Raw genomic sequence first — 22,293 nt, forward strand, 5'->3', positions numbered from 1 at the left:
TGCTTAACTCTTCACACCCTATGCTCTTGGCATTACTACTACGTTGGGATAATTCATGTCGCAGTTGTAACTATCCTATGGTTTTGGCACTTATTTGTGGTGCCCTGTGCTTCTCTGTAACTACCCTGCATATCTGCTCTTTATCTCTTCCATTCATTGCTGACTTTTGAATACATCCAGCAATGTAATATGTTTGTTACCTCTATCCAAACAGAATCTCCCTCCTCCCTTCTCCCTCCATCCCCCTTGACGTCCCTCACTCCCCCCTCGGCCTCTCCTCCTCTTTGTTCTTATTCACCCTCTTGCTGGTCCTTCTCTAGTGAAGATTGTGTGGCCTCACACTCTTGTCGTTTATTGTCAAGGTCCCTCTCTGCCCTGTCTGCTTGTCTCTGTCTCTGTCTCACTCTCTTTCCCCACCCCTCCACCTCTCACTACTCTCATGGCATATAGAATAGACTATTCAGACCATTGAGTACACAGCAGCTTTATGTAAGGTTAATGTCGCTTGTCCCTGTCCTCCCATTGCTCTGCCGGTTCATTCCTTTAAGATTTAAATATTATTATTGAATCTACCTCCATTGTTGCCCTGGCAGTCATTTCTATTACGAACCATTTACTATGAAGCAAGTTTTCCTTAATCTCTTTTGGTTAGTTTGTCACCTTCATTCTGATGTTCCTTTGCCATAAATATATTCTTTCTCCCTAACCATTCCTTGTATACCCTTAATGATTTAAATGCCATTTTCTGATCTTGTCACAACCTCCTTTTGTCTGACCAGATAATCTGTGTTACCGAAGTTCCTCGTGCCTGAAATAACTTCTGTAGATCTTGTTTGCTTCCTATCCAAAGCCTTTACATCTTTCCTTCATTTGAGGTGCTCAGAGATGGGCACAATGCCCCACTTTGTCTGAATCTTTATTTTTCCAAAGCGGTGGCCTGTTCTGGCCTGTCTATAAGGAACCAAATGTGATGGGTGAGAGCCTGTTTCACTGTGACCTTTCTGGGGTTGAATGTTTTGTTGGATAGGCCTGGTCTGTTTTCTGTGGGACTGGGTGGATGTATAGTAAGTTATCCCAAGCACAAAGAGTAGGTAATAAGAAACTTAGAAATGGCGAAGGGGTCTAACATCACAAAACGTAGGTTGAAGGTAAGGAAGAAACAGTTTAAGGGCGATCGAGAAATAATTTTTCAGCCAAGGGGTGGCTGTGATCTGGAGCATGCTGTCTGAGAAGGGAATGGAGGCAGATACTTGCACAATATTTCAGAAACATCTAGACAAGCACTTAAATTGCCCAAGTTTCTGACTGATTTATGACTCTGACTCTTGTGATTTTTTTTTGCTCTTGTACATTATGTTTCTATTTAAAAATCCCAGAATGCCATATGGTTTCTTTCAATACTTTAACAATCTGACTCACCACTTTTAATAGACTGTGCATCTAGAAACCCAGATCTCCTTATAGAATCGTGTCTCAAGGTTATTTTCCACTTCTCAGAAACTGAGGAGAAACCCGATAGGGGTTTGTAAAAGGCACAGATAGAATAGATAATGAGGCTTTTTCACAGGCTGTAAATGTTGAATAATAAATACATAGCTTTAAGGTGAGAGGAGATGTGTGGGGGAGAGTGGTGAGCACCTGGGACATGTTGACCGGGTTGCTGGTGGAAGCAGACATGACAGGGGCAATTAATGAACCCCGGTAAACAAAATCCAATATGAAAATCTTTACCTGGTACAAAGCCAATTGTCTTCTGATGTGTTCCAGGCCCTTTAATTCCATCCAAGTATTTTCTGGAAAGTTAGTCTCTTAACTTTTTACTGCAAAAAATTGGTCCCAATTTCCCTTTCATTGAAATCAAGCTGATATTTCTCCTCAAATCACCGTCAGCTCTGTTCCTGATTATGACACACACCTTGCAGATTTGCCTCCCAATACCCTTCTCAGTCGTGTGCATCCTCTTAGCACTGTCTTTGGCACTAATAATAACCAGAGAAATTCTGCCTTTGTTCATTCCAAGATATCCTTGTTTTCCGGATTCTGTTTAATCCATGCTTTCGTCCCGTCTCTATTTAACCTGCACTCCTTGTTTGCAGGCAACTTTGGAATCTATTTCTATCCTTCATTTCGTAGGGATACTGTTAATGAAATGATAAGTTAATCCCTTGTAGGTAATTTTGCCTGTTTCTCTCAACCTTGTTTAATCGGCTTCTTGTATTTACATACGTGGACTGTAATTTTATTTTCGACTTTGTATCCTCTTCAGCTGCACATTTACACTCAGTGGCCAGGTTATTAGGTACACCTGTACCCCTCGTTAATGCAAGAATCTAATCAGCCAAACGTGGTCGCAGTGTGATCCGTAAAAGCATGCCGACGTGGTCAGGAAGATTGGTTATTGAAACTCTTGTGTCAAACATCAGAATGGGGAAGAAATGTGATGCTGAACAACCTACTCCCTTTTAGATAAGCAGGGCAGCACTGTGAGGATCATGTTTTTTAAATTTTTCAAAGACCTTCAATACCATACAGCCCTCATTGCTGGGGGACAAGCTCCATTCAGTGCAGGTTGGCACTTCCATTGTATTCTGAATAATGGGCTACCTGACTGGCAGACCACAGCTTGTGCATGTCAGACATGGCCATGAGCCACACAGGCTCCACAGGGGACCGTAGTGGGTCCCTTCCTGTTTACCCTGTATACCTCGGACTTTAGATACAACAATGAGTCATGTCATCTGCAGAAATTCTCTGATCACTCAACAATAGTTGGGTGTATAAAGGGAGAATGGGACAGTGAATACAGGGCCCTGGTGGAGGACTTTGTAAAATGGTGCAAGCTGAATCGTATGCAGCTTAACATCAATAAGACAAAGGAGATGATGATGGACTTTTGGAAGACTGGGCCCACATTGCTTGTGATTGTGAGGACGTTGATGTGGTGAGGACCTACAAGTACCTGGGGGTGCACCTGGTTGACAGGCGTGAGTGGAGCACCAACACAGAGGCTGCGTACAAGAAGGGCCAGAGGAGAAAGAGGTCCTTTGGAGTGTGCAGGTCTCTCCTTCACATGTTCTACCAGTCTGCTGTTGCCAGTACGATCTTCTATGCGGTGGTGTGCTGGGGCAATGGCATCAACACGGATGATGCAAACAGGCTCAATAAACTGATTAGAAAGGCTGGCTCTGTTATAGGAGTCAAACTGGAACCACTACAGGATATGGTTGAGCAAAAGGCCCTATGGAAAATCCTGGCAATTCTGGACAATGTTTCTCACCCTCTACATGCCACCTTGGCTGAACAGAGGAGTGCTTTTAGTAATAGACAAAGGCAACTGCGCTGCTCCAAAGAGTGCTATATGAGGTCATTCTTACCCTTGGCCATTAGGCTCTCTAATGAGTCAACCAATAGCTGGGGAAGTGATGACCCCTCCTTTCTTACTTCTCTTCGTAATATTTGTATATCTGTGCACTTGTAATGCTACTGTGACAGTAAAGTCATCCAGTGAGTGTAGACAGTTCAGGGGGTGAAAATGACTTGTTGATGACAGAGGTCAGAGTTGAATGGCCAGACTGGTTCAAGCTAACAGAAAGTGTGTCATTTAACCGCGTGGTACAACAGTGGCGTGCAGAGGACATCTCTGAATGTACAGCATGTCAAGCCTCGAAGTGACTTCAGCAGCAGAAGATCACAAACATACACTCGGTGGCCACTTTATGAGGTACGGGGGTAACTAATGAAGCGGGCACTGAGTGTTTTTGTGCTGTCCTCATTTCTGTACTCACTGGTGTCTGACAGGAAGTGTTCTGGAAATCAACACTTTTGTGTCCTCCTTCTTCATTTATTTCTTAATTCCTCAACATTTGTCTGCAGGACTTCGTCCCTTTTTTAGCAACCCTTTACCTTTGGACAGTTTTCCCACATGAGGGAATACCCCCTTCACCTTGACCCTGATCTTGTATGTTTCATTAAGTGCTCATCTCTTTGCAAAGGCAAAGAGAAACTGTCCAACAAGGCATTCCACCCATTCCAGGTATGCGTCCAATGAGCCTTCCTTGAATTGATTTTGGTGCATTTATATCCTTCCTTAAATTGTTTGTTTGTTATGTGCCGTGTCCTTCATAAAATAAGGAGACCAAATCTGGCAGGATATACTGTCAGGTGAAAGATATATCAGTAAGAAAAGGGCCTCCTCTTGTTTCTGTTTGTGTTTTACAATTCCTATTTCTTAATTTATCTTTAAAGTCTTCACTACTGGCTTAACTCTGATTGTATCCTCACCAATTAAATGACATGATTTCATTATAAATTATTGCTTAACTATGAAACTACACCATTAAGTACTCTTCCCCTTTTCCCATTTTGCTCATTGACGAAACCGAGTAGTTTCCAGCCCTGACCAGGCCTCATGAGTGACTCCATTGCCTGCATAGAGATCACTTTCCCCTGTCCTTTCACTCTTGCTTTAATTATTTTATGGTCTTTACATCTCTGTTAGCTTCCTTCCTATTTTACCATCTGTTAACCATCACACTAATAAGCAACACAAAATGCTTGAGGAACTCAACAGGTCAAGCATCATCTATGAAGAGGAATAAACAATTGATATTTCGGGCCGGCCCAAAACTTCAGCTATTTATTTCTCTCCATAGATGCTGTTTGACCTGCTGAGTCCCTCCAGCATTTTGTGTGTGTGTGTGTTGCTCAAGATAGCCAACATGTGCAGAATCTTTTGTGTCTGTGAACACAGACAAGTAAAGCAGTTTAATTTTGATTTTGTTTTAATCCCACAGGATCGGAAAATGCTGTCTGCTGCTCAACAACTGCTGCAGGATAGTAAAACCAAAATTGAAGTGATCCGTATGCAAGTTCGGAAAGCGATACAGGCAGATGAAATGCAAGTGGAAATTGAGGATGGGCAAGGTAATATTTGTGGGAAATCTTACTGATAATCATGGATAAGTCTATATTTTCTAAGCTTTGCAGTGATGCATGCATTGAGAAATTTTTTCCACAATCCAAATGTAAGAGTAGTTATATTTTTAGTGTCAATGGACACTAAATTCCTTGTTTCTACCTCAAATTCATCAATACAGACTAAATTTAGATTGATTATTGGATACTGTCCCCTTGATGTATCATGGTAAAACTAAGGCTCAAAGATAAACAACATGATTGAACTAACACAATAAATTCCTTAACTACATGCATCTACAACAAAAACAGTTTATACTTCTGCCCATTAAGGAAGTGGTATCCAGTAGGAAGGAAGTTAATTGTCAGGAGGCCAGCCTTAGGGTAAAACTCATCCATAATGTCCAGCTGGATTCATACCCTTCCTGTATACGTTCTCAAACAGTACTCTTACTAGTACAGTGTCAAAGAACACCTGTACAGTTTGTCCTATCAAGTGTCAAAGAGAACTGGTTCCTAGATTCTTTGATGCTGTCTAAAAGGTTGTCCCTCTTTTCCTCTGCAACACACACAAAATGCTGAAGGAACTCAGCAGGTCAGGCAACGTCTGTGGAGAGGAATAAAGAGTCAACGGTTCGATCAGAGACCCTCCTTCAGGCCTGGAAGGAAGGGGGAAGAAGCCAGAATAAGGAGTTGAGGACAGGGGAAGGAGTACAAGCAGGAAAGTGATAGGTGAAGCCAGGTGAGGGGGAAGCTAGGTGGGTGGGGGAGTGAGAATGAAGTGAGGAGATGGAAGGTTAACAGGTAAAGGGCTGAAGGAGGAGGAATCTGATAGGATAAGAGTGGACCATGGGAGAAAGGGAAGAAGGAGGGGCACCAGAGGTAGGTGATAGACAGGTATGGAATAGAAATAGTTGGCCACCGGGAAATCCTCCTCCTTACAGATGGAGTAAGGGTGCTTCACAAAGTGAAACCCCCTTCTGAATCAGGTCTCACTAATAGTGTAGTGTTCTCGTGCATTGTGTTGAAACTCTGACTAAACACCAAGTTAAACCGGAGCCAATGAAGACAGAGTGGTAGTAAGGTTAACCATTTACTGTTCACTCTTCCACATTAACATCGTATGGTGAAAACTGTTGATAAAAAAATACAAACATGTAGAGCGTCTGTTTCATTCTGGAGACCATGCGCGCTCTCTTCTTTCAGCGAGTGTCTCCAGCCAGCGAGGGGATCGCGTCAAACCGCCACCGGGCTTGAGCCCACCCCGCGTTTGAAATTGAAAAGCCGGCAGCGCGCCGCCCCAACCACCGCTTCCTTAACAGAAACCACGTTAATATTTTTACTTCAAATACATTCTTATGAACTTACGGCATTGCTTCTATAATGTTTCTTTGTGGGTAGACACGGAGCTCTTCACGATCATGCTGCATGCATGGCACCCGCCCTTACACCTTCCCGAACTGGAAGTTACACTTAAGACATAGCGGTCATCACATGCCGCGATATACCATAGACAATGAATTTACCTTTGTTATACTGTAACTTAATTATCAACCTTTAACTAGAAAATAGTTACAAACAAATCATTTAAAACGTAGACCCAACAAAGTCAAATAAATGCCTTAAGGGCAACACAGATATAGATAAAGAAGGCTGCAAATGTGCCATGCTACCTTAGTTACCAGTATCTATACTCTGTTGCCTATGCACAATCAGCTTGCTCTCCTCAATGTTTTGTAATCTTAAATATGGTTCAAACCCTATTGCCTAAGGACAGAGTCATTTATCTTGTTGCCTGTGCAAAGTCTCACAGGTTCTGCACCTTGCTGTCTGGTACAATGAACCAGAACTCAAACTATGTTCACAATAGGCGCACATTCCCTGCTGTCAATGAACAGTGAATTCATATCCAATACCTTGCAGACCATCACAGCCCAGGATGCAATGTCTGCAGACTGCATACCTGGATCCAACTCTGATTCAAGTCTCAAACAGGACTCCCTTTGTGGGTTGTCAGCTGATGTGGCGCGTCCACCTCTTCGTGTCTCTGTCTGATTTGGTGTGGAATTACTTGCGTACAGTTTCAAATAGTTGCTGTAACCACTCACTGTATGTAATTTTTGGAATCTTAAATGTTTGAATCATACAGCATAGACACAGGCCCTTCAACCCATCATGTCCATGCCAACTGTCAGGTACCATCTATCCTTCATTACAGTTACTAGCACTTGATCTGTATCTTTCAATGCCTTGATGATTCAAGTCCTAATCTAGCTACTTTTCTCAAACAGTACATTCCAAGCAACGTAATCTCTCCCGATAAATAAAAACCTCCAATCTAGGCAATATCCCTGCAGATCTCACCTGTGCTCTCTATAGCACAACCGTATCCTCCCTGTAGTATGTTGACCAGTGCTGCACACAATACTTCAAGCATGGCCTAACCCAGATTCTGTAAATGTGTCTCAACTTGTGTATCCTGAGACCTAATCTATGAAGACAATCTATGTCTTTGTTTTGTTCACCACCAGGTCTGTTTGACCTGTGTTGCCACATTTTGGGACCAAAGGAGTTAACTCAAGACCCTCTGTTTATCAATATTCTTTAGTGCCCTACCATTACCGTACATGTTCTACTCCTTATTGTCATCCCAAAATGCATCACCTTGCACTTATTGCAAACAAATTCCATCTGCCCAAATCCTGCTCCGCTTGCCATCTGACACTGAAGCTTTAAACGAATTTTCCTTTCAATTTTCGCAAACACCGTGGTCCCAGCATTGACCCCTGCACTATGTCCCCTCTCACAGACTTTCCATGAGGAAAAACGTCCTTCTACCAGTACCACAGTTTTACCCTTCTAATATTGTGATTGAATTTTGAAGCCCTGAGCTTTGGATAGGTTATTATCAGTGATGGTTGAATGGGAACACCAAGGCCTGTGGGGGACCCTATAGAAATGGAGATTTAAGTTTTAAAAGATTTGAAGTTGATGCCATGGCTCTGAGCAAAAGATCAGTGTGAGGGTGAAAGTGACAAACTCCATTACTGTATGTTCTGGGCTATCAGTAGACACACCATGAAGACAAAAGCTTGGGCCACTGTGCCAACTGAAGAGAGGATAAGTATATGTTGAGAATGTTCGCCTTCACTAATGTATGGCCTTCTATTTAATTTTAAAGCCAAGCCAGATATAAGTCTCCTTGAACTGAGGATTGAGGAATTACGGCATCACTTCCGTGTGGAACATGCAGTGTCAGAAGGTGCCAAAAACGTCCTTCGTTTGCTGGGATCAGGGAAAGTCCACGATAAGAAAGCACTGTCTGAGGTAAGGAATGAGGGGCAGTGATGCTCTGGATCTGACCATGTGGAATGGTTATTGTACAACCTTTGGTGAAGTTGTGCTTGGCAGTGTTGATGGTCTTTGGCAATTCAGGAACGGTTTCTCATAAGATATAGTGCATATACAGTTGAGGTCAGAAGTTTACATACACCTTAGCCAAATACATTTAAACTCAGTTTTTTCACAATTCCTGACATTTAATCCTAGAAAACATTCCCTGTCTTAGGTCAGTTAGGATGACTACTTTATTTTAAGAATGTGAAATGTCAGAATAATAGTAGAGAGAATGATTTATTTCAGCTTTTATTTCTTTCAGCACTTTCCCAGTGGGTCAAAAGTTTACATACACTTTGTTAGTATTTGGTAGCATTGCCTTTAAATTGTTTAACTTGGGTCAAACATTTTTGGTAGCCTTCCATAAGCTTCTCACAGTAAGTTGCTGAAATTTTGTTCCTTCCTCCAGACAGAACTGGTGTAACTGAGTCAGGTTTATAGACCACCTTGCTTGCACACGCTTTTCCAGTTCTGCTCACAAATTTTCTATCAGATTGAGGTCAGCGCTTTGTGATGGCCACTCCAATACCTTGACTTTATTGTCCTTAAGCAATTTTGCCACAACTTTGGAGGTACGCTTGGGGTCATTGACCATTTAGAAGACCCATTTGCGACTGAGCTTTAACTTCCTGGCTGATGTCTTGAGATGTTGTTTCAATATATCCTCATAATTTTCCTTCCTCATGATGCCACCTATTTTGTGAAGTGCACCAGTCCCTCCTACAGCAAAGCACCCCCACAACATGATGCTGTCACCCCCATGCTCCACAGTTCCGATGGTGTTCTTCGGCTTGCAAGCCTCACCCTTTTTCCTCCAAACATAACAATGGTCATTATGGCCAAACAGTTCAATTTTTGTTTCATCAGACCAGAGGACATTTCTCCAAAAAGTAAGATCTATGTCCCCATGTGTACTTGCAGACTGTAGTCTGGCTTCTTTATAGCGGTTTTGGAGCAGTGGCTTCTTCCTTGCTGAGCAGCCTCTCAGGTTATGTCGACATAGGACTCGTTTTACTGTGGATATAGATACTTGTCTACCTGTTTCCTCCAGCATCTTCACAAGATCCTTTGCTGTCGTTCTGGGATTGATTTGCACTTTTCGCGCCAAAGTACGTTCATCTCTAGGGGACAGAATGCATCTCCTTCCTGAGCGGTATGACGGCTGCATGGTCCCATGGCGTTTATACTTGCGTACTATTGCTTGTACAGATGAACATGGTATCTTCAGGCATTTGGAAATTGCTCCCAAGGATGAACCAGACTTGTGGAGGTCCACAATTTTTTTTTCTGAGGTCTTGGCTGATTTCTTTTCATTTTCCCATGGTGTCAAGCAAAGAGGCACTGAGTTTGAAGGCAGGCCTTAAAATACATCCACAGGTATACCTCCAATTGACTTCAATTAGCCTATCAGAAGCTAATTGGCTAATTGCTTAAAGGCTTGACATCATTTTCTAGAATTTTCCAAGCTGTTTAAAGGCACAGTTAACTTAGTGTGTGTAAAGTTCTGACCCACTGAAATTGTGATATAGTCAATTGAAAGTGAAATGATCTGTCTGTAAACAATTGTTGGAAAGATTACTCATGTCATGCACAAAGTAGATGACCTCAATGTCTTGCCAAAACTATTGTTTGCCAATATGAAATCTGTGGAGTGGTTAAACAATGAGTTTTAATGACTTCAACCTAAGTGCATGTAAACTTCTGACTTCAGCTGTAGATATCTTGGCCTCTTAAGCCTGCTCCCCCATGTAGAGACAAAGAGAGGTACAGCTCTGAAATATGCCCTTCAGCCCATCAATTCTGTGTTGATCATCAACTCAAACTTACTGGGCATTATTATCCTTGTATTCTCATCAGCTCCTCCCAGATTCGACCAAAGATGTGTATACCAGTAGGATGTGGGAGGAAACTCTGCTCCAGGAGGAAACCCACATGTCACAGGGAGAACAAGCAAACTCCACAGAGACAGCACTCAGAGTCAGCATTGATCCAGGGTGCTGGTGCTGTCAGGCAGCAACTCCACTAGTTGAGTAACTTTAATAAGGTTTGGCCAACTTGATTACTTCCTCAGTTCTGCATTCTGTTTTACCCACAGGAACACTACACGCAGTGGCCATGTTTTCAGTACACCTGTACACTTGCTTGTTAATGCAAATATCCAATCATGTTGCAGCAACTCGGTGCATAAAAGCATGCATACGTGGTCAAAAGGTTCAATTGTAGTTCAGACCAAACATCAGAATGGGGAAGAAATGTGATCTAAGTGACTCTGACTGTGAACGGTTGTTGGTGGCAGGCGGGGTGGTTTGGTATCTCAGAAACTGCTGTGTGTGGAAGAACCCAGGAGATCAGCAGAGTTCAGAGTTTAGAGAATGGTGTGATTAACAGAAAGCATCAGTGACAGCAGTGCTACAGGTGTCAGCAGGTGAAGATTCCTTTAATGAGAGAGGTCAGGGGAGAATGGCAGACTGGTTCAAGCTGACAGGAAGGCAACACCAACTCAAATAACTACATGTTACAGCTGTGGTGTGCAGAAAAGCATCTCTGATTCCACAATACGTTGAAGCTTGAAGTGAAAAGGTTACACCAGCAGAGGACCACAAGTATATACCCAGTGGCCACTTTATTAGGTACTGACTGTATCTACCTCTGCCGTAACAATATTCAGAGGCTGTCTCCACCACCTTTGGAAGAAGCTAATCCTAATGAGTTATGTCTGTCCAAGATAAAAATGCTTCACCTCATCCCTGTTTTAAAATAGCCTTTTAAGTGACCGTTTATTTGTAATTAGTGACTTGTTGGATGTCCTTCCACATGAGCAAGAGGCCTCTCCACACCTATCATCAAGATCCCTAAGGATTTCATTCAAATTCTCATTCCAAGGATACAGGCATTGATTGACAAACTTTTCCTTGTTAGGCAGTCCTGGTATTCAACCTGTAAGCTTCATCCAAACAGTATCCAATGTGTTACACCCTTCCTAGAATAAGGAGAGCAACACTGAAATGGTACACTAATGTCCTGTAGAACTGAGTGAGAATGTACCCACTTTTGTTTTCAGTTGCTATAATATCGAACCAGCAGTCTGTAAACTGGTGGTGTATCATCACCAAAGTTCTCTAAGCTCGCCAGATTTATCCCTCACCCTTTCAGGAATGTGTTGCTCCTGGACTCTTCATATCTCACCATTAAAAGCTTTCCACTTGTGATTCGTTACTTCCCCTTCAAATGAGCTCTCCCAGTTGACCTCTGCTAGATTCTGCCTAATAACCCCCAAATTAGCCCTGCTGCAGTGTAGGACCCTAACCTCTGGACGTACCTTTCCATCACTATCTTATAGCTTAGAGAATTATGGTCAATAGGGCCAAAGGACTGCCACTTTAATTACTTGCCCTGCCTCATTCTGTAAGAGGAGGTTCAATGTTTTATAATAGGAAGTCCAGTATTGCACTCTCCCAGGTAGGGCCCTCTACTAGCAACTGAGGAGTACTGGAAGAGTGTATGGCGAAAAAGAAGCATCACATAACACCAGGCCCATTGGCTGATAGACCTACAAGCAAGCCTCTGCAACCTCCCAGAGGAAGATCGAATCACTATCACGGCAGTAGATGTCCAGCAATGGGTAGCCAGTATGAAGAACTGGACGTTGCCATGGCCTGACACGTTCCTCGCCTGTTGCTGAAGAAACGAACAGCATTACATACACGGCTGGCAGCTCAGATGAACCAACTCCTTGAAGCAGGCTCCCACCTTAAATGGCTAACTCAGGGAAGGGCAGTACTCATAATGAAGGATCCTCACAGAGAGAACACCATCAAACTACCAGCCTGTAACCTGCCTGTCAATAACAGGGAAGCTTCCATTAGGCATCATAGCCACCAAGCTGAAGAAACGTGTGTAAACTCCTAAGCCCTGCTTAGAGGGGAGATTGGTAATGAAGCCAGAGGCTTCAAGCACCAACTACTGGTAGATAAAACAGTCATGGGAGATGCAAGGAACAGGCAAACCAACCTAAGCAGAACCTGGATAGACTACCAGAAAGCATACGACTCAATGCCCCACACAGATCCTGGAATGCCTGTCTAGGTACAATGTCAACAAGACTTTAAGGACCTTCATCATGGGCTGCTGGAGTACAATGCTAGAAGTCAAATCAAATCCAATAACACGTGTCCATCAGATGTGTAATGCAGTACCCCCATGACTGTTCTGCATAGGCTTGAACCCCTTCAGCCACACCATCTCAAAGAGTGGGTATGGGTACAGGTTCAAAGTGGAGTGACCATCAGCCACCTCCTGTGCTTGGATGACATCAAGATGTATGCCAGAAATGAAATGGATGTTGACTCACTAATCTACCTGAGAAGGATATATAGCAGAGACATTGGAATGTCATTTGGACTGGAAAAGTGTAGCCGCATAGTAGTGAAAAGAGACAGACTCATTAAGACTGTCGGAGTCGAGTTACCTGAAAGCCACATATCAGATGAACAGGACAGCTACAACACCTGGGGATCAAGCAGATGCATGGAAGCCACAATGAGGACATAAGGAAGGCTGCAACATCCAAGTACCTCCAAGGAGTGAGACAGGTCCTAAAAAAGACAGCTGAATGGGTAGAACGGGATCAGAACAAGATCATACTCGGCCGCAATAGTGTGTTGGCCAAAGAAGAAACTGGAAGCTGCTGACATCAAGACCAGAAACTATGAACAATACATGGAGGATTCCACCCAAAGTCCAATGTCGAGCAACTGTACATCCACAGGAATAAAGGAGGATGGAGACTTGGAAGTGTCAAGGTCACAATCCTGGAGAAATGCGAAACATCCATGAGTATGTTAGGAAAATGGCCCCTAAGGACAACCTCCTAGGAGAATACATCAGACAACAGGCAGGGGACATGGAAATGGAAATGGGTGAAGCAGAGCCAGAGGACCAGAGACCGTGGCAAGATAAGCCACTGCATGGGATGCACCATCGCCAGATATCAGAGGTGATTGACATAAGGAAGTCCTACCAATGGCTGGGCTGAGGGACAGCACAGAGGTGCTACTCATGGCCGCACAAAAACAGGCTGAGTACAAGAGCAATAGAAGCAAGGGTTTATCACACCAGGCAGGACCCAAGATGCAGACTGTGCAAGGAATCCACTGAAGCCATCTAGCACATAGGAATAGAGTGCAAGATGCTGGCAGGGATATCATACAACCAAGTTGAAGGGATTGTGTATAGGAACATGGATTGGACATTCCCAAGTACAAATGGGAAACACCTGAAAAGGTAGTGGAGAGCGACAGAGCTAAGATCCTGTGGGACATCCAAATACAGACTGATTTGCAGATACTGACTGAGCTACCAGACATAGTAATACTGGACAAGGAACAGAAAAAGCGATATAGATGTGGCAATCCTGAATTGCAGTAACATCAGGAAGAAAGAATATGAGAAGCTGGATAAGTACCAGGGATTGAAAGAGCAGATTAAAAAGGATGTGGACAATTAAAGCCAGAGTAATCCTGATGGTGACTGGAGCACTTGGAGCTGTGACACATGGACTGGGAGAATGGCTCCATCAAATCCTGGGAAGAACATCTAAGGGTGCACTACTAGGAACCTGTATTGAGCCCTCAAGCTCCCAGACCTCAGGCAGAGGACCTCAGATTGAGGGAAATATACTCATACACACCACCCATAAGGGGTGAGAAAAAATATATATAGAGAGAGGAAGTCCAATATTGCACCCTTCTGAGTTGAGCCCTCTGTATATAGAGGAAGTCCAATATTACACCCTCCTGAGTAGGGCTCTCTGTATATAGAAGGGATCCAGTATTGCGCTTTCTCAGTTTGGGTTTTTCTATATATTGACTTGGGAAACATTCCTGGACACACTTCACAAATTCCACCCCATCCTGGCTCCTACAGTGGCATGCAAAAGTTTGAGCACCCCTGGTCAGGATTTCTGTTACTGCGAATAGCTAAGTGAGTAAAAGATGACTTGGTTTCCAAAAGGCATAAAGTTAAAGATGACACATTTCTTTAATATTTTAAGCAAGATTACTTTTTTTATTTCCATCTTTTACAGTTTCAAAATAACAAAAAAAGGAAAAGGGCCCGAAGCAAAAGTTTGGGCACCCTGCATGATCAGTACTTAGTAACACCCCCTTTAGCAAGTATCACAGCTTGTAAACACTTTCTGTTACACTTCCCCAGCTAAGAGTCTTTCAATTCTTGCTTGGGGGATTTTCGCCCATTCTTCCTTGCAAAAGGTTTCTGGTTCTGTGAGATTCTTGGGCTGTCTTGCCTGCACTGCTCTTTTGAGGTCTATCCACAGATTTTCAATGATGTTTAGGTCAGGGGACTGTGAGGGCCATGGCAAAACCTTCAGCTTGCACCTCTTGAGGTAGTCCATTGTGGATTTTAAGGTGTGCTTAGGATCATTATCCTGTTGTAGAAGCCATCTTCTTTTCATCTTCAGCTTTTTTTACAGACAGTGTGATGTTTGCTTCCAGAATTTGCTAGTATTTAATTGAATTCATTCTTCCCTCTACCAGTGAGATGTTCCCTGTGCCACTGGCTGCAACACAAGCCCAAAGCATGATCAACCCACCCCCATGCTTAACTGTTGGAGAGGTGTTCTTTTCATGAAATTCTGCACCCTTCTATCTTGTTTAGATGTTCCTTTGCAAACTTCTGACGCTGAATTTTGTGGTGAGGACGCAGGAAAGGTTTTCTTCTTGTTTTCAGATGTTTTTATTGTGAAGCAACATCAACTTAACCACAACCAACAGTATCCTAAAGTACAATGCTTCTTTTTTCTTTTCTTACTTATAACAACATAATGAAAGTCAAATGAATGTAGTGCAGTAGGAAAGGTTTTCTTCTGATGACTCTTCCATGAAGGTCATATTTGTGCAGGTATCGCTGCACAGTAGAACAGTGCACTGCCACTCCAGAGTCTGCTAAATCTTCCTGAAAGTCTTTTGCAGTCAAATGGTGGTTTTGATTTGCCTTTCTAGAGATCCTACGAGCAGTTCTCTCAGAAAGTTTTCTTGGTCTTCCAGACCTCAAGTTGACCTCCACCGTTCCCGTTAACTGCCATTTCTTAATTACATTACGAACTGAGGAAACGGCTACCTGAGAACGCTTTGCTATCTTCTTATAGCCTTCTCCTGCTTTGTGGGCATCATTTATTTTAATTTTCAGAGTGCTAGGCAGCTGCTTAGAGAGCCCATGGCTGCTGATTTTTGGGACAAGGTTTGAGGAGTCGGGGTATTTATAAAACTTTGAAATTTGCATCACCTGGCCTTTCCTAATGATGACTGTGAACAAGCCATAACCCTAACAAGCTAATTAAGGTCTGAGACCTTGGTAAAAGTTATCTGAGAGCTCATATCTCTTGGGGTGCCTAAACTTTTGCATGGTGCTCCTTTCCTTTTTTTTCACTCTAAAATTGTACAAAACAAAAATCATACACTGAACTTGCTTAACTCCCGCTCCTCAAGTTATTGCTGAGTGTTGGGGTGGGTGTGTCTAAAATACCCCTTCTTGTTGCTAATTTCTACACATATGGTCTCACTGGACGATCCCAAAGAATGTCATCTCTACTGCTGAGTCCTCCCTTGTTAAAAAGGCAATACCTGTTCCTCATTTATCTGCTTCTCTGTCAACACCAATATTCTGAATTTTAGAGCTGCCAGCCCTGCTCTTTTTCAGCCTTGTTTCTGTTACGACAATAACATTCCAGCCCCAGAGGCAATGTACAATCCGAGTTTGTATGCCTTACATGTTAAACCTCATACATTGAAATGAAATGGTTTAAATAGCATTTAGACAACACTTGAATCAGGAAGGTGTCGATGGCTATAAACCAAATATGGGCAAATGGGATTAGTGTTGATATGTAAGTGGTTGGCATGGATGTGCTGGTTTGAAGGGCCTTTTATTGTGCTGTCTTTCTTTGGTCCTGGATACCATTTGTTTACATTTTGTTCTCTTAAAATTGATGCTTCTGATTTTATGAATGAAAATAATGAAATGGCAGATAGTAAACAGCTATGTTCTACCAGTATCTGTAAAGGAAGAAAAGATATTCTGTAAATTCAGAATCAGGCTCATTATCACCAGCATGTGTGGTGAAATGTGTTAACTTAACAGCAGTACAATGCAATACCTGATAATATAGAAAGAAAAAAAAATAAGAATCAATTATGGGAAATATATATATGTATATTAAATAAAAATAGTGCAAAAACAGAAATAATATATATTAGACAAAAAGTGAGGTAGTGTTCATGGGTTCAATGTCCATTTAGGAATTAGATTGCTGAGGGTAAGAAGCTGTGCCTGAAGGTGAGTGTGTGCCTCCTCCCTGATGGCAATAATGAGAAGAGGGTATGTCCTTGGTGATGAGACTCCTTAATAATGGACGCTGCCTTCCTGAGGCACTGCCCCTTGAAGATGTCTTGGGTACTACGGAGGCTCGTACCCAAGATGGAGCTGACTAATTTTACGACTTTCTGTAGCTTTTGGTCTTGTACAGTACACCCCCCCCCCCCATAATAAACAGTCATGCAGCTTGTCTGAGTGCTCTTCTCAGTACATCTGTAGAAGTTTTTGAGTGTTTTAGTTGGCAAGCCAAATCTCTTCAAACTCTTAATGAAATATAGTTGCTGTCTTCCCACAATGTTCACGCTTTTAAGACAATGCAGACTGCGCTGGTTGGGCCACATCCATCGTATGAAGGATGGTAGACTGCCAAAGGACATCCTCTTCGAGAACTAGCAACAGACAAGAGGAACGTTGGTAGACCCAGCTTCGCTTCAAGGACTTCTGCAAGCACGACATGAAAGCCTTAAAAATCAACACAGAGTGCTGGGAGGATGCAGCAGATGACCGCAACAAATGGCAAGGTACTCTTCAGCAACACCTAGAGCAAGGCGAAAGAGTGATCGTGAGTCAGTTTGAGGAGCGGAGAGGTAAACAGAGAGCACAGCGGACAAGAATTCCATGACGTAACACATGCAGCAACTGTGGCAGAGCCTGCCGTTCCAGGACCGGCCTCAATAGCCACAGTCGGCGCTGCTCAACAAACCAGTGACTACCAGAGGCGCAGTACTCATGGTCAACCACGACCGATGGAGGCCACACACACACTTACCTTCTTTATAGGTGCATCGATATGTTGGGACCAGGTTAGATTCTCAGAGATCTTGACACACAGGAACTTAAAATTGCTCAAACTCTCCTCTCATTTCTGATCACTCTGAGGACTGGTTTGTGTTCCTTCCTCTTGCCATTCCTGAAGTCCGCAATCAGCTCTTTTGTCCTAATGACATTGAGTGCAAGGTGGTTGCTGTGACACCACTCAGCTAGCTGGTATATCTTGCTCCTGTACGCCCTCTCATCTTCATCTGAGATTCTTCCAACAATGGTAGTATCATCAGCAACTTTATAGAAGGTATTTGAGCTATGCCTAGCCACACAGTCGTGGGTATAGAGAGAATAGAGCAGTGGGCTACGTGCATACCCCTGAGGTGTGCCAGTGTTGATTGTCAGCGAGGAGGAGATTTTATCACCAATCTGTACAGATTGTAGTTTTCTGGTTAGGAAATTGAGGATCCATTTGTAGAGGGAGGTACATTCTGTAGGTTATTGATCAGGTCTGTGGGAATGATGATGTTAAATGCTGAGCTATAGTCAACGAACAGCATCTTGACATAGGTGTTTATATTGTCCAGGAATCTAAGGCTGTGTGAAGAGCATCGAGACTGCTTCTGCTGTAGACCTATTATGGCGATAGGCAAATTGCAGTGGGTCCAGATCCTTGGTGAGGCAGGAGTTCAGTCTAGTCATGACCAACCTCTCAAAGCATTTCATCACCGTAGATATGAGTGCTACCTAGGTGATAGTCATTAAGACAGCTTGCGCTACTCTTCTTAGGCACTGGTGTAATGTTGCCTTTTTGAAGCAGGTGAGAATTTCCAACTGTAGCAGTGAGAGGTTGAAAAGGTTCTTGAATACTCCTGCCTCTTGGTTGGCACAAGTTTTCAGAGCTTTACCAGGTACTCCATCGAGGTCTGCTGCCATGTGAGGGTTCACACTCCTTAAAGACAGCCTGACATCGCCCCCCGAGACAGAGATCACAGGGTTACCGGGTGCAACAGGGATCCTCCTAGCTGTCGTTTTATTCTGTCTTTCAAAAGGGGCATAGAAGGCATTGAGCTCATCTGGTAGTGAAACATCACTGCCATATATGTTATTCGGTTTCACCTTGTAGGAAGTAATGTCCTGCAAACTCTGTCAGAGCTGATGTGTGTCCGACCTCGCTCGGAAGTATTTTGTCGCAAGTCATCCCTGGTTTTCTTGTGCAGACCTGGGTCGTCTGACTTAAATGCCACAGATTAGCTCTCAGCAGATTACGAACCTCCTGGTTCAGTCATGGCTTTTGTCTTGGGAATGTACAGCAAGTTTTCATCAGCACACACTCAATCCACACAGGTTTTAATGAAGTCGGTAACAACTGCATCCAGATTCGAAGATGAATCCCTGAATACAGTCCAGTCCACAGATTCAAAGCAGTCCTGTAGGCACCCCTGTGCCTCCCTTATCCATACCTTTTTGATCCTCAGTCTTCAGTCTTTGCCTGTACTCGGAGAGTAGAAGTACAGCCAGATGATCAGACTTACCAAAGTGTAGGCGTGGAATAGCACGGTAGGCATTCTTGATGGTTGTGTAACAGTGGTAGAATGTGCTGTTTCCTCTGGTACTATGAGTGATTTGTTGAAGCTAATTATTTAATGATGACTTCAAGCTGGCCGGGTTAAAATTCCCCCAAAAAATGATGAAGGCATCAGGGTGTGCTATTTCATGCATGTTGATCCCATTATTCAGATCATCTAGAGCCTGTTTGCCATTGGCCCAAGGTGGAATGTACACTGCTATGAAAATGATCGGAGAAATCTGCGACAGCAGATAAAAATGGATGGCACTTAATTGCGAGATATTCCAAGTCTGGCGAGCAGAATTGGGACAACACTGATACATTTGTGCACCAGGAGGAATTGATCTTGAGGCATACACCTCCATCTCTGCTTTTGACAGACAGGACAGTCCTGTCCTGATGGGGCATAGTGAATTGCTGTGTTTGATACAGAAGGAGTTAACCAGGATGCTGTGAAACAAAAGACACAGGCTGTTCTAACGTCCCTCTGATACAGCATCCTAGCTCTGAGATCTTTGACTTTATTTACTGGACACTGTACGTTTGTCAGTAAGGTGGTCAGTATTGGGAGTCGGAAGTCCAGTTTTCTTAAACGCACCTGTACCCCTGACTGGCAGCCACATTTCCTATGAGGAGTCCGGTGAGAATTACAGCCACAATCAGCATTGTTGCTGCTGGTTTTAAGCAGTGATGGATGAAGACATCTTCATTAACTGTACATACCAAGAAAAACAAAAATTGAATTGGCGCTACAGTGCTTGTGGAACGTTCCAAATGAACTTTCAAGAAACAATTGGTATACATTTGATGGGAGTTAATTTGACAGATTATTGGGAAATGTTAGGGTCTAGAATTAGAAATGTATGCAACAAATCAGACTGAATGCCGGAGGTGCTATGGTGCGGCATCCATGCTGGAGTCAGTGCTGCCCCCCAGTGTTTGCTCAGCAGAAGACGTGTTCTTTTATGTTTTCAATTGGAGACTGCTGCAACGTTCATGGACTTAGAGACTTGGACCATATTTTTTTCGTGTGACTATATTTTACTGCTATTTTATGTGTTATATGTGCGTTATGCTGTGTATAACTGTTGGGAATGTGTTTTGCACTTTGGCTCTGGAGTAACACTGTTTCATTTGGCTGTATTCATGGTTATTTGTATATGGTGGAATGACAATTACGTTTGAACTTGAAGATGAACCATGCATTTAAAGAACTGACAAGTGGATTCAGCTGGTGAAAAATATATTTCCTCTATCTATAACAGCTTGTAACAGTAAATGAGTAAAGGAAAAAATATTCAAAAGATAGGGTAATTGAGCAAATGAAGCAATACTTCAAAAACCTGGCAAAGGCATGAAAGATATTTTTGTTATTATACTAGAATCTTTGTCGGACTCAGTTATCTATGGCTAAATTTGTCCACCCACCAGATTCAATCTCTCAAATCTTGTCTGAATAAGTCTTGTAGTTAGCTTGAAAAAATGTATGTAATAAATGAGAAATATTTATTTTTCATCCTAGGCTCAATCCAGGCTGAATGAGTCAAGTGAAAAATTGGACCTTTTAAAACATTCTCTTGAACAAAGATTAAATGAGCTTCCAGAAGATCATCCCAAAGGGTGTATTATTAAAGAGGAACTTGTCATGGCCTGCTCTCAAGCATTCAGCAATCGGAGCAGTACTTCCTATCAACAGAACCAGTATAGCACACTGTACAAGCCTTCACCATTAACAGGTACGCATTTCTCCTGAATAAGTTCTTGGGGCATCAGTCTCACTGGGTACTTTAGCGTGAAAGATCAATCGCAAACTAGGTAGAAGGAGCAGCCCTCCCTCTTTGAATATTGATAACCAGTTTGCTTTTAAACCATTCAGATTAGTTTCCTTTGGAGTTCTTCAGTTTTTCTTGAGCTTTGTTGGGATTTTCCACAGAGCGTGCAGTAAATCAAAGCAAAAACATTTTTTTTTAATGATAAAACTGCTGAAATATGAGCAGTGCAGTGTTTGATCTGAGTACTGTCTGTTTAAAACCTTGATTATGGTCAAATTGGATATAGAAAGTGAGAGAGGAAAAAGAGGAATGCAATAAAGGAAAACAACAGGAATTCTGCAGATGCTGGAAATTCAAGCAACACACATCAAAGTTGCTGGTGAACGCAGCAGGCCAGGCAGCATCTGTAGGAAGAGGTGCAGTCGACGTTTCAGGCCGAGACCCTTCGTCAGGACTAACTGAAGGAAGAGTGAGTAAGGGATTTGAAAGTTGGAGGGAGAAAAAAGAGAGTGAGAGAAAGAATGTGTACATAAAAATAATAAAAACATCGACTTCTCTGACTTCCACTAAGGCCCCCCCCCGTACCCCATCTGTTACTTATTTTTATGCACACATTCTTTCTCTCACTCTCCTTTTTCTCCCTCTGTCCCTGTGAATATACCTCTTGCCCATCCTCTGGGTTCCCCCCCCGCCCTGTCTTTCTTCCCGGACCTCCTGTCCCATGATCCTCTCGTATCCCCTTTCGCCTATCACCTGTCCAGCTCTTGGCTCCATCCCTCCCCCTCCTGTCTTCTCCTATCATTTTGAATCTCCCCCTCCCCCTCCAACTTTCAAGTCCCTTACTCACTCTTCCTTCAGCTAGTCCTGACGAAGGGTCTCAGCCTGAAACGTCGACTGCACCTCTTCCTAGAGATGCTGCCTGGCCTGCTGCGTTCACTAGCAACTTTGATGTGTGTTGAATGCAATAAAGGAGATAAATTAGATAAGAAAACATGTACCTCCTTTAATTTTTGTAATCTCCAACAATAATGCAAGTGAAGTGGCTATTCTTTTGTGCATGCCTATGTTTAGAGTGATTATGGCTCATCAGGCTTGGGCGAGCTAAAGTATCTGGTAATTTTCTCTCTTTTTGTTCTTTTTTGTTTATTCATCATCTGTTGGGGTACAGTTGTGTACTGAGAATGGCTCCAGGGGGAGTGTTTTGCACTGTGTCTGGGATGTGGATCTCCAGTCTGCCGGATAAACACATTTGCACCAGGTGCACTGAGCTGCAGCTCCTGACAGAATGTATCAAGGAACTCTAGCTGTAGCTTGACTTTCCACTCATACAAGGGAATGAGGAGGTGATAGGTCAGAGCTACAGGGAGGTAGTGAGCCCAAGGTTGCAGGAGATGGGTATCTAGGTGACTGTCAGGAGAAGGAAGGGAAATGCACAGCCAGTGCAGAGTACAGCTGTGGCAGTTTCCCTCAATAATAAGTATACAACTT

The 22,293-nt window shown here is 43.0% G+C and overlaps 1 protein-coding gene across 2 annotated transcripts in view; it reads left to right on the plus strand.

Annotated features, from left to right (window-relative positions):
* The window catches only part of LOC140191269 (serine/threonine-protein kinase N2-like), a 155,123-nt gene that overhangs the window by 45,925 nt on the left and 86,905 nt on the right, over positions 1 to 22,293 (plus strand). For both annotated transcript variants that reach the window (XM_072248527.1, XM_072248528.1), the window contains exons 4-6: positions 4,794 to 4,923; positions 8,096 to 8,241; positions 20,556 to 20,769. In XM_072248527.1, coding sequence (XP_072104628.1) covers positions 4,794 to 4,923; positions 8,096 to 8,241; positions 20,556 to 20,769 — 490 coding nt within the window. The remainder of the gene's footprint in view (positions 1 to 4,793; positions 4,924 to 8,095; positions 8,242 to 20,555; positions 20,770 to 22,293) is intronic.

This window comes from Mobula birostris, chromosome 32 (genome assembly GCF_030028105.1).
Source record: "Mobula birostris isolate sMobBir1 chromosome 32, sMobBir1.hap1, whole genome shotgun sequence".
NCBI classification, from domain to species: Eukaryota; Metazoa; Chordata; class Chondrichthyes; order Myliobatiformes; family Myliobatidae; genus Mobula; species Mobula birostris.